Here is a 16,119-nt window from a genome sequence, read left to right on the forward strand (position 1 = left end):
TAGCATTAAAGATAAGCATTGAACTGCCGCCATAGCGATACAAAGAATGCGCTGATAGTCAAATTGAGAAAATGTAAGACTCTAGACGTCAATAAACTTTGCACCATTTTCCTTCTTTGATCATTCAAAACTGCAATCATATGTAATTTTAAAAATTCAGTCCTCAAAACCCCCGGGGGGGGAGGGGTACTTAGGCAAAATGGGTGCCAGGTATGTGCGAGCCATAAGGGTACCTTTTCTCATTCCTCAAAAGTCTCTCTCAAAGGGGTACAAATTCAAAAGTTAGTCTCTGAAAGGGTCCCAAAATCACGAAAATCAAAAATTTCTCTCTCAAAGGGTCACGATTTCCAAAAATTTTGACCAAAATTTGGTGAAAATCGAACCAAAATTTGGAAAAAATGGACCAAAATTTAGGAAAAAGTTTCTCGAAGGGTCCCAAAATCATCAAAATTTTGTCTCTCAAAGGGTCGATTTTCGATTTTCGGCTCGGACATACCCGTCACCTCGCAAACCTAGTACCCCCCTAGGGAAATTTTGTGAATTCTACGACTCTTATTGGGACAAATTTGACCCAATTTTGACCAAATTTCAATCTTTCCGGGGATAAAAAGTTGAAATTAGGCACTTAGTGGGACTGAAATTAGATTTTCTGATTATTCCAACCCTTAGCCAGGACTTTGGAAATCCAAAAAAGGTACCCTTAAGTGCGGCACATACCGTACCCTACATTTGCTTCAGCCCCCCCCCCCCCCCCCCCCCCGGGTACAGTACAACCAAATAGAGAGGTTTTGATGAAAATTTAGGGATTGAATCCGAGAAAATCAATCTGACTACATTTCATTAAGAATTTTAAAGTAATGTTTTCTCAAGATGAAAGTTGACACTCTTAATTACAAATTCAAATAAAGTTTTTTTTGTATCTTTGTTTTTCTATACTTTGAAAATCGAATTTAAAAAGCTGTTCAGATATAAATATCGCTCAAAACTTTCAAAGAATTTTATTTTCAGAAACTCAAGATCCAATAGATAAAATTCTTAATCAACTAAACAGATGCATATCTGCTTGATGGTGGGTTCTTTCCCGGGGAAGGGGATGGTACTTGGGCAAAAACGAGTACGGGGATGTGCCGCTGGTCAGGGTACCTTTTTCAAACCTCCATGAGTCCCAAGTAGGGTCGCAAAAACACCAAAATAGAAAAATATGTCTCTCGTAAGGTACCTTTTTAGGGAAAATATTGGAATTTCAGTCCTGTTCAGGGGCTTCATGCTCTACATTTGCTACTGATAACATTACCAACACACAGAAAAAAGTAACACACAGTCCTTATATTCTATTAGGTTTTCCAATGCGTAGATTCACTTACAACATCGCCCATGCGCTCCAGCTTCAACCCATGCAACACACTTTCACAATCCGAACACTATAATATATCCGATGACTCCACACTTGTATGAATCCACACAATAGTGGATTTGACTTTCTCCTTTCTGTCAAAATTGTGAAAAATAAACAAAAGTTTGGTCATGAATGATATTTGAGATCTATATTCAGTGTTGGTTCGCTATTTGTACCGGCGCTTCACAAAAGTTATGACATGAGAATTGTCGACAAAAAGATCAACCATCCCCTTTATGAGCCGATTTGTTTGTAATCAATCGCTTAACAACGATGTGAAACTTGTGAAGCTTACACTTAAATGCCTCAGGTTGTTTTTATTACTGTGACGTCATTTCGACTTACACTTTTTGAGTGAAACATTTACTTTTCACTGATTGCGTATTACTTAGACACTAGTCTAGCAAGCTAGACGACTAATTCAGATATAGTAGAAATAAAACAAAAAGTAATGGAGGGAACAAATATTATCCCGTAACAATTATCGTATTATCATATAACGCCTATACTACTGTATTACATGCATTATAAACGACTCCAGTCTACTTAGACACGTCAGAATGGCACTTGTACGCTAAAAAGCAAGTCACAGGTGACAGAGTAATGAAAGTGATTGTCGAGACCACCAACATCCTTCTTGTTGTGTTACTGAGGACTCTCCCTAATTTGAATTTCTGGTATTTGAATCTTCCTATAATTCGAACTTACTCTTTGTTTCCATCAATGACAACCCTTCTAAAAAGTTCTTTATAATTCAAATTTGTCTGTAATTCGAACAGAGTCGAGTCCAGACGAGCGAGATTTAACTGCAGATATAGTTCATTAAATGAACTGAACTGGAACTTTAACATTTGTGGCAACTTAAGATTCGCATTAGGACCTCTCATCAACGAAATCCAGCGCATGATGAGGAAGCAAGAATGGATGTCTCCCACATAGAAGATGAAGGAAAACACTTTGAATTAAGAATCCCGGACTAAAATACGTCTACAGTCTTCAAATTCTTCCCATGAAGAGAGTTATACCGGAAGACGAAGAAAAATTGGCGCCCCCATCAGAATTAGTAAAGGCAAAAAGTAGTTGAGCTCCAGCTCCTGGACTAGTTTATTGTATGAAAACCCAATATTATCTTAAACAGATTTTCTTTTGTAGACATAGTAAACAGTTGAGAAAAGTTTTGAAGTTTAATTAATTGATAGGATTGGACAGAAATTTCCCTGGTCGATTCGCAAGTGTGAGGAAAATAGGTAAACAGTCCCCCGCAAATGAAAATAACAAGGTTTGGAAAGAAAATATTGATTATAGAATCAAATCCTTTTTGCAAAGAAAAAATCAGAAAGTCAAACTTTACCCACCCCCTCTATAAATTATTTGCTTGAAAGATAAAGACGTCATTGATGGCACTCCCGAAATCTTTCAAATAACTTCATACACTGATAAGGCCAATTGGGAAGTACGGCTGGCATATGAGAAAAACTGATTTTTTCAGATATAAGTTTTTGGCAAAAATTGGCCAAAAAAAAGATTTCCATCTTTGGGAAATGTTTCAAGGTTAACAAATATAACAAATTATTTCAAAAGGTCGCTATGAAAATCTTCTATTTTGAAAGAATTTTACAGATCAAAAACTACCATTTTTTTTGTCCTGCTATTCCTAAAATCTTTTGCCAAATATTTCTTGACTTGGAAAAGATCTTTAATCAAAACAAGTTAGCCTTGAAAATCCTTTTCCAAGATATTTTGACCTCAAAAACATCTTTCGTCAAAACGTTTATTTTGAAAAATCTTTTCCCAAGGTTTGCGATGAAATATTTTTGCCATATATTTCAACGTTTCAACGAATACCTTGAAAATCTTTCGTCAGAAGAGTCAAAATTTCGAGATTTTTCTGAAATATTTCTAAGTTAAGATGTGAAAATATTTTTTCATAAAAACCCCGGTCTGGAAGGCTTTTGTTTCTTTCTATTGTTAACAGATAGAGCTTGTGTTCGCAAATCGACTTTATTTTGCATACTTTTTGATCATGTGATTGAAATTTAGACCAATCCCAAAAGGAGAATTTGGTAACGTGATCAAAAAGTATGCAAATCGCAACTTGCCTTTTATTTATAACAAAAGAAAATTCGACAATAAAGCTAAAACAATACATTGCCAGACCAGTGTTTTTTTATAATGACTATGGTGAAATTTAAGAAAGTACATGAAGAAAAATGAAGAAAAATGAAGACAAAAAAAATCAACTTTTAGTCGTATACCTTAGGTCGTATAAACGTTATTTTTACATCAAAAGCTTAAAGCTTGGTGATTTTAAAACATATACTATACTAATATAATTATAATTTGAAATTTGAAAGGCATTCTTATTCGTACAAAAAGCATTCTATTCTAAGCCTTTTTAAAACAGATGGTCAGGAGTTATGGAAGTTATGGCTTTGCTTGGGATTCAGTACATTGCGTGATTTTGAACGTATTTTCTTGTCTCTCAGGTTGGAAGGGTTAAAAATTCCGAAACAACAAAAAACTTTCGATTTTTCACGCATCGAGGATTTTTACTCGATTTTACAACAACGGATTTTATGTACTTTATTTCCACCATCACAAGCAGCATATTTGCCCGATCCACAGGATCCAGTCATTGCGTAACCTGTGGGACATTCAACATATTCGCCGTACAATCCACCAATCCATTGGCAAGTACTTTCATTCACCATCAGATTGGTTTGCTCACAGCATTTGATCGAATGTGACTTCGAACCTGGTAAAGAATTAAAGAAAGTGTTGTTGAAGAATATGGTCTATGAGAAGTCTGTCATTTTCTAAATTTCTCATACCTACTTCGTTTTCACGCTACCAAAGAAGAGATGTTGAAATAAAATCAAAGTTAGTTGTTCGTTTTCATAGATTACCTGCACAATCGTTGTTCATACCAGATTCACAATACTCAGTGACCAAGGTTAAACGACCATCCGTTTTCGGACATGTGATGTCTTTTCCGTTGGTTGTCGTAGCAACGGGTGAACACGTCTGCGAAGTGGAAGCCACATTGATCTTGCAACATTTCAATCTGGTTGATGCTCCAACACCACAGTCGTTCGATTTGCCACCTGCGCATGCACCGGTAGCGATGTAACCGGATGGACATTTGATATTGTAACCGTACCAACCGCGATACATCACACAATGGTCAACGGCTGAGAAAAAAAAGAGTGTTCTTTTAAGGCGTGCTACATTTCTTCCGGTGTGAATGTTTCTGTCAGAGTTGTTTTTGTTATTATAACTTTCCCACTGCAGCACTGTAGTTCGTTGTATACTTATTTAACCGCATGCTTATCGATTACATTTTCAGCCCATGACGTTCTAAATTTAGAACGCCATGTTTCAGCCCTATCGAAACTTTTTAAGCTTTTGGTTCCAGAGATCCTTGAAACTCAGAGTTACAACTCCACTCTTATTCGTGGTTCAGTTTTGCAGAGAATCCTCTACTGTCTCAAATAATGTGGTACTCATTTTTTTGAGTGAAATGGATAGAGGGATTCGGTAAAACCGAAATCTTTGCTACTTTCCAATCGGAAAAGACAAATATTTAACTCAACTTTCAAAATCATACGGGCGAGGGGAGAACAGATCAAAGTTTTCTTACCAGTAGTTTTTTGCAAGGGACAACAGAGAGCAGAATTGGAATGTCCACTACAATCTGTGCCCGTACCAGAGCCGCAACCACCTGCCAAAACTTGCCCATGGTCACAATTTATATTTTCACCACATTGGCCATGTTTCCAAGTGCATGAATCAGGGTTGGTTTTAACGGCTGGGAATTGACAACAATTATATTTATTCCAATATCCATTACAATCTTTTCCTTTTCGTGAACCACAGTATTGGGTGATTAGTTTACGTTGGTTACTGTCGATGCGATCGCATGTACGTTTTGCCCCATACCCCGCTTCATTGTACATCTTGCAGTTCTACAAAAGAAATATTTAATTTTCGTCAGTTGTTTGGAAATGTACGTTGCCGTTTTACGCTAAAAACGTTGATTATGAGCCAAATACGAATAGTTTGCCTGTAAAGTACTGCACCCTTTCCCAATCGAAGCAAACAGTATGAAATTCTTGGTAGACAAATCAATAAATATTACTAAATAAAATGAGGCCCGAACTAGGAATTTGCATGCTTATAGTTTTTCTTCAGTAGCAAGAAGTAGCAGAACATTATTTTTCTTTTGAAAAAAAGACTGAAAGCGTTAAAATCTCACTTTAAGGACCTACCTGGGTTCGTGGATCCTCTCGAACTTTACAACACAATAGCATGTTTGCATAATTTAGAGCGTAACCACAATCTGCGCCTTTTTGACTTCCACACAAGCCAACGCCAACATAGCCTTCAGGGCATTGCAAAACGTAATTTATGTTGCCTTTCAACAAGGTACAGTCAGCAAATTCTATGATTGAATAAGGAAAAGTGAAAGTCCAAAGGGTTGTTTCCCAAACCAGAGAAGAGTCTCGGCTATGGTGATGTTTCCACTAAAACACTTCACCTGCTATAAAAATTATCATAAATGTATTGTCTCTTTCTGTAAAGTCACGAATAGTAGGGAGGGGGTCAGTAAACGGAGTCCCGTCCATTCCATCTTGACCCAACCAATATTGGGAATGAGAAGGTTTCCAAACAATGAACTCTGGAATAACAGGTCCAAGTTTCAACATATATAGTTGTTAATTTAAACAACATACTGTCACAGGCAGATTGTTCTTCACACTCATGATGTCGATGTTGTTCCGAATCACCTTGACAACCATTACATGTTCGTGTTCGTTTCTGTTCCGCTCCTTTACCACATGTTACGCATGCCCATTGAGTCCATTCTGAAATGAATTTAAAAAAACTTCGAACCATCATATTCTGTCAAATAAATAAGACAACTCCATTTCGATGAATGGTATCTTGAACCTTTGTCGTCCAAAGCCTTTTATGTACGCGCTTATACACAAGAACACATTTGTCATAAACTCGACTCAATGGGTCAATGAAGGTGAATAAATCAAATTTTGAACATTTCAAGAGCATTTACTTCTGAGAGCCATCGAAAATAAGAACACTGCAGCCTTAGCCAATATTTACCAGTTCTTACAAAATATATATTTCAAGTACATAGACCGGCTATTTTGAGCTCCAAGAAATTAAAATATTTCACTACTTGTGGAAAGGCCTAATTCATATAGCCCTACAAATAGAGACATCTACAGAGCAATTCAAATTAAAAATGCATCATACACTAACCTGAACATTCGTGAGGTTCATCAGCAGTACCAGTACACAATGTATCAAAAGGACATTGATCGTCATAACCGCACCCTTTTGGTTCCGTACAATCTAATTCCATAGTCACGCAATAATCATAATACAAAGGAACAAACCACATTCGAATAGCTGTCGAATTGACAACTTCACCAGCGCTGTTGCTATATCCTTTGTCATCGATAAAGACTTTTTGGAAAAGGTTAGCTATAGGTGAGAAGCGATATTTCAAAGGGATAGGTGTGAATTCCTGAGTTGCCCAATCTTCAATGTTGGTGGGGTCAGATCCTTTGGAGACTATTTGGTGATTGAAGTCAGCTGAGGTATAGGTGTTCAGTTCGGATTGATCTTCAGTTTTGCATGAAGTTGTATCTGGTTCGACTGGGATTCCAAAAACTTTGGCACCTGTTGAATAAATTAATGAAAATTAAGTTAAAAGAAAATCTAGTATTATCAATTTGAGATAAAAAAGGAGTGACCTTTGATACCTTAATTGTATTTCCCGATTTAGCCATTTTGATGTGTTTCGCGGAATTTAATTTAGCGAATTACGCCCAAATTCGCGAAATTAAATTCCACGAAAATTTCTTCCGCGACAATTTCTTCCCTTAAGCTAAATCATAATTTTAAAGAGTATCCAATTAATAATCTTTAAAACAATTGGTTTTATATCGTTTAAATTTTACACAGGGCTCGACTCGTTGAAAGGATTTTTGTGAGTTGAATAAATTATTTTTCTAAACTTTTTCATAAGTTGTCAGGGAACTCATTTTTGGGCTTTGTGTCATAGGTTTTGTCAATGATTGTAGAAAATCTATGGTCCTATATAAGATAAGTTGATATCTTCCTTACCTGATACATAATTGCAATCCTCCAAAGTTTGATGGTCCATTTCCTTGCGAATATTTTGCGAATAACTAGACATTTGTGAGAAGGTTGCACCAAGTTGAACATCAGTCATGTAATGAGTACCAAAGTTTTGTACAAATTTCTTGAAAGCTGAGACTTGTTCAGTTGATGATAGTTTACTTGCGTCATGGAGTTCACCGAGAGCGATTGTAAAAGGATCTGTGAATTTCGGTAGCATGTAAGTGGATAAGCTCATTTCGTACTGGATACACACACCTTGGGAAGTAGACATCATTCCTGTTTCAGAGGTGAACAAAGAAGATGATTGTTTGAAGCTTTCACTTTGGCTCCATGCACGACTGAATGCTGGTGGAATGGTGGTGGATACATCAACTCCTTCCACGCCAGCTGTGACGTCAGCCTCCAAACCCACCTGAAGGTCTGTTCCTGACTTTGAAAAACTTTCGTACGAATTTCTAGGAAAAAAAACAAAGTCTCAAGAATAACACAATGTTGGTGGGAAAACTTCCACTACTATCTATCTAAATTCTCACCAGGTCAATGAGACAGGGCTGATTCTCAAAAATTTTACATGGCGATTATTTCCGTAAAAGTGTTTCAAGTTTTACCTCAAGCCACTGGTGGTGGTGTAACTGTGAGCAATCATAGATCGACGACAATTTGATAATTCAGATGCCGTGATCGCGGGATCCAAACTAACCATGTTATTATCTGTCATCATGGTTGGCAGAAAGATTTGATCAGAGAATCCAGGATCACTAAAATCCTTCATTGGATCGCCAGATGCAAGATTGTACCCACGAAGGCCAGATACCATGTTAGGAAAAGGAGTCCAATTAGGATCACATTGGTCACCAATGCACGTCGTTGGAAGGTCTTCTGTGTACACCAAAACGATGTGAAATAGCACAATAAGGAGAAGAGGTTTGGCCATTTTTCACTGAAAAAGATCAAAAATAAATAACTACAATCGGTGACGAAACTTGGCACAAAAAGGAAATCCACCGGGGTGTTTTGAGACCACAATCGATTTGCAAGTGCTCTAAAGTAGTTTCGAAGGTTAGAGTTTTAACTTTGAGTTTAAACGCTAGACTTAAGCCTTAGTACCTTAGGATCTAAGGATCCAAAAGTTCAAAAATAGTCCAGTAGGGCTTGAAATATAGCCTAGAAACCGATAAATCCCCCCCAGATCGAAATAATCGTTGAAATCAAGTTGAAGGCCCGAAATTGACATTCTCGCTCGAACTTCAATTTTCTGGTAAATTAGCCAAAAGTGCCAATATGTTATGGCACTGATTGTAGTTTAGATTTTGAGACAGTGAATAAAATTGAATGTTTGTTACTGAGAAATTGCTACTGGTTAGGAATTCAGTTTCAGAAAAAGGAAAAAAATATAAAAATAAATATATCTCACCTCTTGACCTAGTCAGGAACTCCAGTTGAATGACAAACTTATACACTCTACTCTTTCTATCTGCACCGTCTTTATTATCTGTATGAAAATGATCAATTGTTACGGGATAGGGATAATTGTTATGCAACTTATGGGAGTTCACGACGATATTCTTTATACTGTATGGTATTTGATTTAATTAGATTACTCCTACTGATGGATGCATTGTTTTTATTCAAACAAAGCTCACCATATCTCGTGTCTTTGGTACAATATATGACGATAAGCTAAATTATGTTAGGGTGTATTCACACTGAACGTTTCAAGCTAATGGCCATAGGCCGTGTTCAGACCTAGGTTTAAAGTAATTATGTCCGCATGCTTCTTTTATATTCCTTTTGTATTCAACTGCACGCTCCTCATTAGTTAAACCAAAGTTTAAAAAGGAATCACCCTCTGGCTTAAAAAAAAAGTTTTTACGATTTCGTGACAGTTTTCTGAATAGACGAAATCAGAATTCGCACGCATTCGCATGCTCCTTTTGTAAATTATGAAAGGAGAACGTGAAATTTATGACTTAGAGACGCTCGGAACGTATTTAGCAAGTCAGGCAGTTAATGGGCTTTTAATGAGACAAGAAGCCCAAGGGCATGAAGGCCCAGCATTAAAAGTTTTGTTTCTAAATAAGAGTGATAAAGTTTGCTTACTCATCATTTTTAATTTACAAGCTTTTTTATATTGAATTGGCACGAATGTGGAGCAAGATTGGTCAGAAAGAGGAAGAGAAAAGCATTTTTTTGCTTATATTAGCACGATATAACAAACTGATATGAAACATGTGTCTGACATGAAACGGGAACACTTATTTATGTAAAAATAAAACTTTTGAAAAATCTTTAACAAACATGATTGTGTTAAAGCTCTAACTAAAGGGAGCAAAAACAAATGATAAAAAGTAAAATTAAAAAGAAACCAGCATCGAAAAAATTTTCCTGCAACCACAGCGGCTGCAGCCTCAGCAGCACTCAAAAATGCAAAATTTTTATATAAAAATATCCATAAAAACTGAACAATTTGGAGTTATTGGCTGAAATTTTGTACAGTGACTCACTTTCAGATGCAGACCATAATTCAGTAAGTGTTTTTCCCAAAATGAGGCTATTTCAAGATGGTGTCTGACAGGGTGGCGCCGATAAGCCCTTTTGACCGTTTTGGACTGAAATGGCTTAATTTTCATAGATAAATGTATCAAAAATGTCCTTATTGTCTATTTTTTTAATCATTATATGCTGAAAAATTGTGTACAAAATTTGAGCTTTTTAGTTCAATTTTACCAGGAGAAACAGGCAAAAGAAACTTGCAAAATCAGACAAAACCGCGATACAAGTTGCAACATGGAGAATGCTCAAAATGCCTTGCGACAACTTTTTGTTTTGATTTCACTTTGTATTTTAAGGACCTGACAGGTCATTCATTTGAGGGCTATGCATGTTAGCCTCCACTGATGCAAGTTACCCGACTTCACGGTATATTGCACAAAAGATTTACTGTGGGAAATTTGAATTTATCGCTGTCCTCACTTACTAAAATAAAAACCCTATTTTGGAACTTGCGTTTTCTCTTAAAGAGTGTGACCGTTGAAAGAATTTGTTTTGTTTTCAACTTTGTTGAGCGGAATTTTTGTCAAATTTGTCAAACATTTCTTGTTGTCAAACTTTGTTGAACAGAGTTTTGGTCGAATTTGTCGAACATTTCCTGTTGTCAAAGTTTTAAAGGGACATAATAGTACTAATAGTAGAAATTTGTAAACAAACTGTATGCAGCGGATACAAAATCAAAACAAATGTCACATGTCAAAATAAAAAATCAAACCAAATACTGTATGGCTAATTTTGATTGTTCAATTGTTTTACAAGTTTGTTTTGGACACGTGATTTTAATTGTTCACTTTAATCACACGTGGTTCGCGCAATGTTTATTTTACTACTTTTATGTCCCTTTAAGTGGAACTTAATCGAATACTCACAATTTTAGTGCAGCAACCTTTGAACATTTTGATTAATTATGTCGTCTGGTATGTACTGAAACTAAAATAACTGAGCATGATCGAGACTCCTTTAGAAAAGCTCATTTCAAATATAAAATTTCACCATGTAATTTTATGCAGAAAAAATATCAAAATGTCCAACAATACAAAAAGAGGCTAGTCTAGTCAACATCTTGCTGTTTGAATAAATTTTCTTGTCGAATATAAAAGCCTTAACACACATTTTTTCATTGCACACGTTAACTTATAATTATTCTGATAAAATGTCTGATTCCTCTTAATCATCAAGGAGATAGCAAGAGAGTAATAAACATTACATAAGAGAACATACCTGTAATAATCTAGTTGGTGTTTGAACCTTCATTTTGAACAATAATGAGAAAACATTGATGAAAACCCTCTCAAGCAAAATCAGTGTAAAAAATGCAACTTTCAAAATAGTCTTTTAAAGCTTTTAGGTCAATAAGTATGAGCATTCACTTCTGTGGGTGCAAGTCAGAGCTACACTTAACTAATTGAAAAACATTTGAAACAGTAAACTTTCCTTTATAAGTCTCAAGATCCATAAAGAAATCAAAACATTGACCGACAACCAAACGTGATTCTCAGGCGCCATCTTGGATTCCGTTCGGAGGAAATAAACCCACGGCCGCAGTAGAATCGATATTCTTTACAGCACGCAGCCTAAGACGACCCGAGCAAATCGATTAAATTTTATGCGAATGCCCCCGATTGAATCGCACCAAAAGAGCAACCATGGCACGGACAGGAGTGAGAGAGGACATAAAAACATAACACGGCACGGACTGCGGACAGACAGGACAGGACAGACACACGGAAAGTTCCTCTTGAAAGGCCCTTTCGCTAGCGCTGGGCCAAATATCATGGATCGAAGTAGGGAGATTCCCTTACTCCACAACAAAAAAAATGAATTTGTCGATGTCTTACCACAGATCTCTAAAGCCCGAAGGGCTAGATTTGCGGCCTTGTTCAAAAAGTGAAGCTCATCTTTGGAAGGATTTCCTACCAGAGTCACGTGACTAAAATATGCAATTTCACCGGTTTGAGAGATGTGAAATAGCGTTTGCCGCCTACTTTTTTTGATCTCGCGCTCCGAAAACAATTAAAATGCTAGATCCTATCCATCGGCACGAAATTTAAAAAGTCAAATTTTTGCTTCACTTTTTTTTGCTGGAGAAAGCTTAAAGTTGCCTATCTAGCCCTTCGGGCTTTACAGATATCTGTGTGTCTTACTCAAACATTAAAAAGGGAATTCCTTTTTCCTCTCTTATGTAATCTATCTAAATGATGAAATAGCAATTAAGTCGTTGCATTTCTTAATTCCCATATCAACTTAGTACTACTTAAGCCTTAAACTTAAACTTTCAGGTCTGAACACGACCTATGTGTTTAAATCATAAAAATATTTTGTTGTAGAACGAGGAAAATTTTTCAATCAAAAAAGGGTTCAAGCGATAGTAATCATTACCTTTGTTTCTTAACTTGAATTACCTAACTTTTCGGAATACGACGAATTCACGTTGATATACAGGGTGTCCGGAAAAAAAGTATCGAGTTCGAACATGGTTGTGAGTAGAAGGTTGTTGCGTGTGTTTAACAAAATGCAAAAAAAAAATATGTCAACACAATAATTGTTTTTACAACAGTCATTATGATTAAAAAGAACTATTTTTCTTTACAATTTTCATGACGTTGAAGTTATTGAGAATTGTTTTTTGTAAAAGTTATTCATAAAAGATGACAATTAATAATGATTCCACAAATTGCAAATTTTTTCGGGACACATAAATGTCTATTCAAGCTAAATTCCGATCAGAGCCTAATCTTAGAAACGAGCAAGAATTTTAAATTAAGTTGTTCACCCCGAGGTCCATGAGGCTACACTCTATGGGAGATAAAGACTAGCAAACTAGTCTGTTAATTAATCATGTCAGAGGGCGGGAATATAAAGGCGGCGGGCGTTTGCTAGAATAGGAGCTGTGTAGGAGAACGAGCAAAAGTTGGTGAGAGGCTGTTTTCAGCCCTTGCCGCCGACAAAATTTCTTTCTACGCTTACCTAACTCCTACTCTCACTTTTTTTCCCGCGTGATACCGTTCCAGCCCGACTGGCGTGCCGGTCTATGGGAGATACAGGACAGAAGTATGCATAGAAATAAAAAGGATTTAAAATACTTACCAAGGATTCGCCTACTCAGGTTGTGCTCATCAGGTAAAATGTATTGGTTGGTGTTTTTAGACATCATGCAGTAGAATATGTTCACAGTTCCTGCAAGATCGTGCTTCACCAATTCTGGTAACTTCTTTTACCTCTGAGAAGGAAATTGAAAATTTCAAGAAAAAGCGTATATTTTGTTACCCGCTTTCACCAATACCGGATTTTAAAAGACAGCAGTCATAAATTTCAATATTAGAATCAGGGCTGACTTTCAGTCTGACCAGTTTTTTAATTAAAAAAAGTAAGTGAATTTGATTGGTTTGAGCGCATTGGTAAGAACCTCGTCAGATATCAACTTTTTTAGCTAAAGAAGATGAAATACGGATGTCCTAAAAGGAAGTGAAATAATCCCAAAGTCGACCATGTCAGATACAATGCAAAATTCAGTTAATTCGCAATCCTATCAGATATTTTCAGAGTTTGAAAAAAAGACCTTGACCAGAGGCAAATCTATGTACCACATCTCGCCTGAGTAGCCACCTCCCAAATTAAACCCTCTTCATCTCAAGATTCAAAGATGGTCATTTTCTAAGTGGTTTTTTTCTAGCTCAAAATTTTGACTGAAATTTTGGAAAATAGTCTTTCCAATGTAAATGGGTCTATTACCCTATAAAATGTGGTCTATCAACCTGACTTTCATTCAAGAAGGTGAAAATGAAAAATTCTGAGCGGGAAGACCTAAATGTATTGATTTATTCACTTTGCTCAAAACAATAAAAATGAACGCAGGGGTGTGTTAATAACTCTTTGCCTGAGACACAGGGGCACACAGAGGAGGAGACGAGAACAAATGAAACAAACAAAACAATAAACAATCATTTCCTTTTTCTACACATCTTCAGTACAAATAACAAAAGAAAATTTAGACAGATTGGAAACAAAAAAGTGAAACATGATAAATGTATCCACATGAAAATACGCATTGTTTATGATAGATATGATATAATATACAAACAATTTTAATCAACAGTACTGTCAATCCAACGCACAAGAATATTTTTGAATCAAAATGGAAGCTGTGACAGCAGGAAAGATAACGAAAAGAAGAATGGCTTCATCACAAGAAGCCTTCCAGTATTTACCGTTGAAAGAACAGTTACAAATACAATCAAATAAAAGACGAAGGAAAACAGAAAAGAAATTGCCACCGCCATTAATCAAAATCGAAAAGGGACAGTCACCGGATTTGCCATTACCAAAAAGTCTTCTTTCACCCATCACACCCGTCCGAAAACAACGCCTTCCACCCATCAATTCCGTCCAAAAGCAGTGTTCATTAATAAACAGCTCAAACAGAATTTCGGCAGGAAGTAACCCTATCAAATATGTCGTTCCACAGAAGTATAAACTGTCTTTGAAGAATCCACTTCCAGTACCGGAGAAGTACACTGTTATTGGGAAAGTATGTTATCCAAGTCGTAAGTTCGACTCATTGGTTGCAAAAGCCTTGGCTGACATCGAACAGGAACAAAGGTGGAAAGAGATGAAACATTAGTCAGTGATTTATTTCTTTAGAAGAAAGATAATTCACATTTAATCAAGGGAAAGTCTACGACTTCATCTTCCAGCCTGCTACGACTATCGAGCTATCTGTATAATATCCTCAAAAAAAATGAGATAGAGAAAATGGAAAACCCGGGGAGGGCACTCAATATCTTAACGACGGCATGTGCAGCCAAAAAATTGGCTTTCAAAATCGTACCCTTACAGTGCAGCCATTCAGCAGTAAAAAGGTAACCTTACAGTTTAGTATGATTTCATATCTTATTTTGCTGAAGCTGAAGCCACCTGAAAATGAGCCTGAGATGTCGACACAATGTGAAAACAAATCAAAATGTTCTAGTCAAAACCATAAAGATACCTCAGATTTGTATTGCCAGACTTGCAACTCAGCAGTCCCCAAACACACCCTTACAGTGTATCCAGCTAAAAGAAGACCCTTGCAGTGCATTTTATCAAAAGTAAACCCTTACAGTGCATTTTGAGGGTATCGAAAAACCTACCCTTAAGGGTGGGACATCTCGTGCGTCAAACCATATGAGTGCCCCCCACGGGTGAAAAACATTTGATTTTTTGAAACTGAAGTTTCTATTTATCTATATTCGTGTAATAAAACTTTGGCCAATAGGATGTATGGTTCTTCCAAATTTTGTCATAATAATTATCAAACATTTGCCGACGACAAATGAACGAAACGATGACAGCATCTAACTACTTTGTCTCATTTTCTTTTGAACGATCAAGGTACAACTGATAAGACAAGGTCGATTAATATTGGGTAGTCCAGAGGGTACAAGGTTTACGAGGTGACGAGTATGTCAGTGCTGAAAATCTATCCTTCGAGACCCTTCTTCGATTTGACAGTTTAAAGACCCTTTGAGAGATTTTAGTCAAAGTTTTGAGCAAAATCTTTTCGAAAGAAGTGACCAAAAGTGAGAGAAATTTTCAATTTTAGTGATTTTGAGACCTTTTGAGAGACAGACCTGTGAATTTGTACCCTTTTAAGGAACTTTTGAGGCATAAAAAAGGATACCTTTAACACCCCTGTCTCACAGCCTCACTGGAACTTTTTTCCTCAGTTGGGATTCCCCATGGGGATAGAAATTCTATTGTTCCAAGGTTAAAAAATCGAGTGGGGATCGTTTTGGAGTACAATTTTTAAACATTGAATTTCGAATGGGGAGTCATTTTCCAAGTGGGCTGAAATTCCAAGGTATTTTCCCACCGGGAAATATTCAAATATATATAAAAATATTCAAATTGGTCCACCATAGAAAAAATTGTAAATGATTGACCATCAGAATGAAAATACTTTCCGTAGAGAAGAATAGAGTCTTTGCGGGACGTTTCTTTTTCATTCTTCAGAAATGCAAAGTGAC

General features: G+C 36.5%; 1 protein-coding gene across 1 annotated transcript; it reads right to left on the reverse strand.

Moving 5' to 3' along the window:
* Positions 1 to 3,648: 3,648 nt before the first annotated feature.
* Positions 3,649 to 13,329, reverse strand: LOC136802554 (uncharacterized). The gene is made up of 10 exons (XM_067059291.1): positions 13,202 to 13,329; positions 8,979 to 9,056; positions 8,173 to 8,504; positions 7,547 to 8,019; positions 6,677 to 7,099; positions 6,130 to 6,261; positions 5,665 to 5,837; positions 5,037 to 5,361; positions 4,303 to 4,587; positions 3,649 to 4,151 (listed from the first exon to the last, which is right to left on the reverse strand). Exons 3-10 carry the CDS (start codon positions 8,496 to 8,498, stop codon positions 3,946 to 3,948), a joined length of 2,343 nt encoding a protein of 780 aa, XP_066915392.1. The 5' UTR covers positions 8,499 to 8,504; positions 8,979 to 9,056; positions 13,202 to 13,329; the 3' UTR covers positions 3,649 to 3,945.
* Positions 13,330 to 16,119: the final 2,790 nt, after the last annotated feature.

Source organism: Clytia hemisphaerica, unplaced genomic scaffold, assembly GCF_902728285.1.
Source record: "Clytia hemisphaerica strain Z4C2 unplaced genomic scaffold, Clytia hemisphaerica genome assembly, whole genome shotgun sequence".
NCBI classification, from domain to species: domain Eukaryota; kingdom Metazoa; phylum Cnidaria; class Hydrozoa; order Leptothecata; family Clytiidae; genus Clytia; species Clytia hemisphaerica.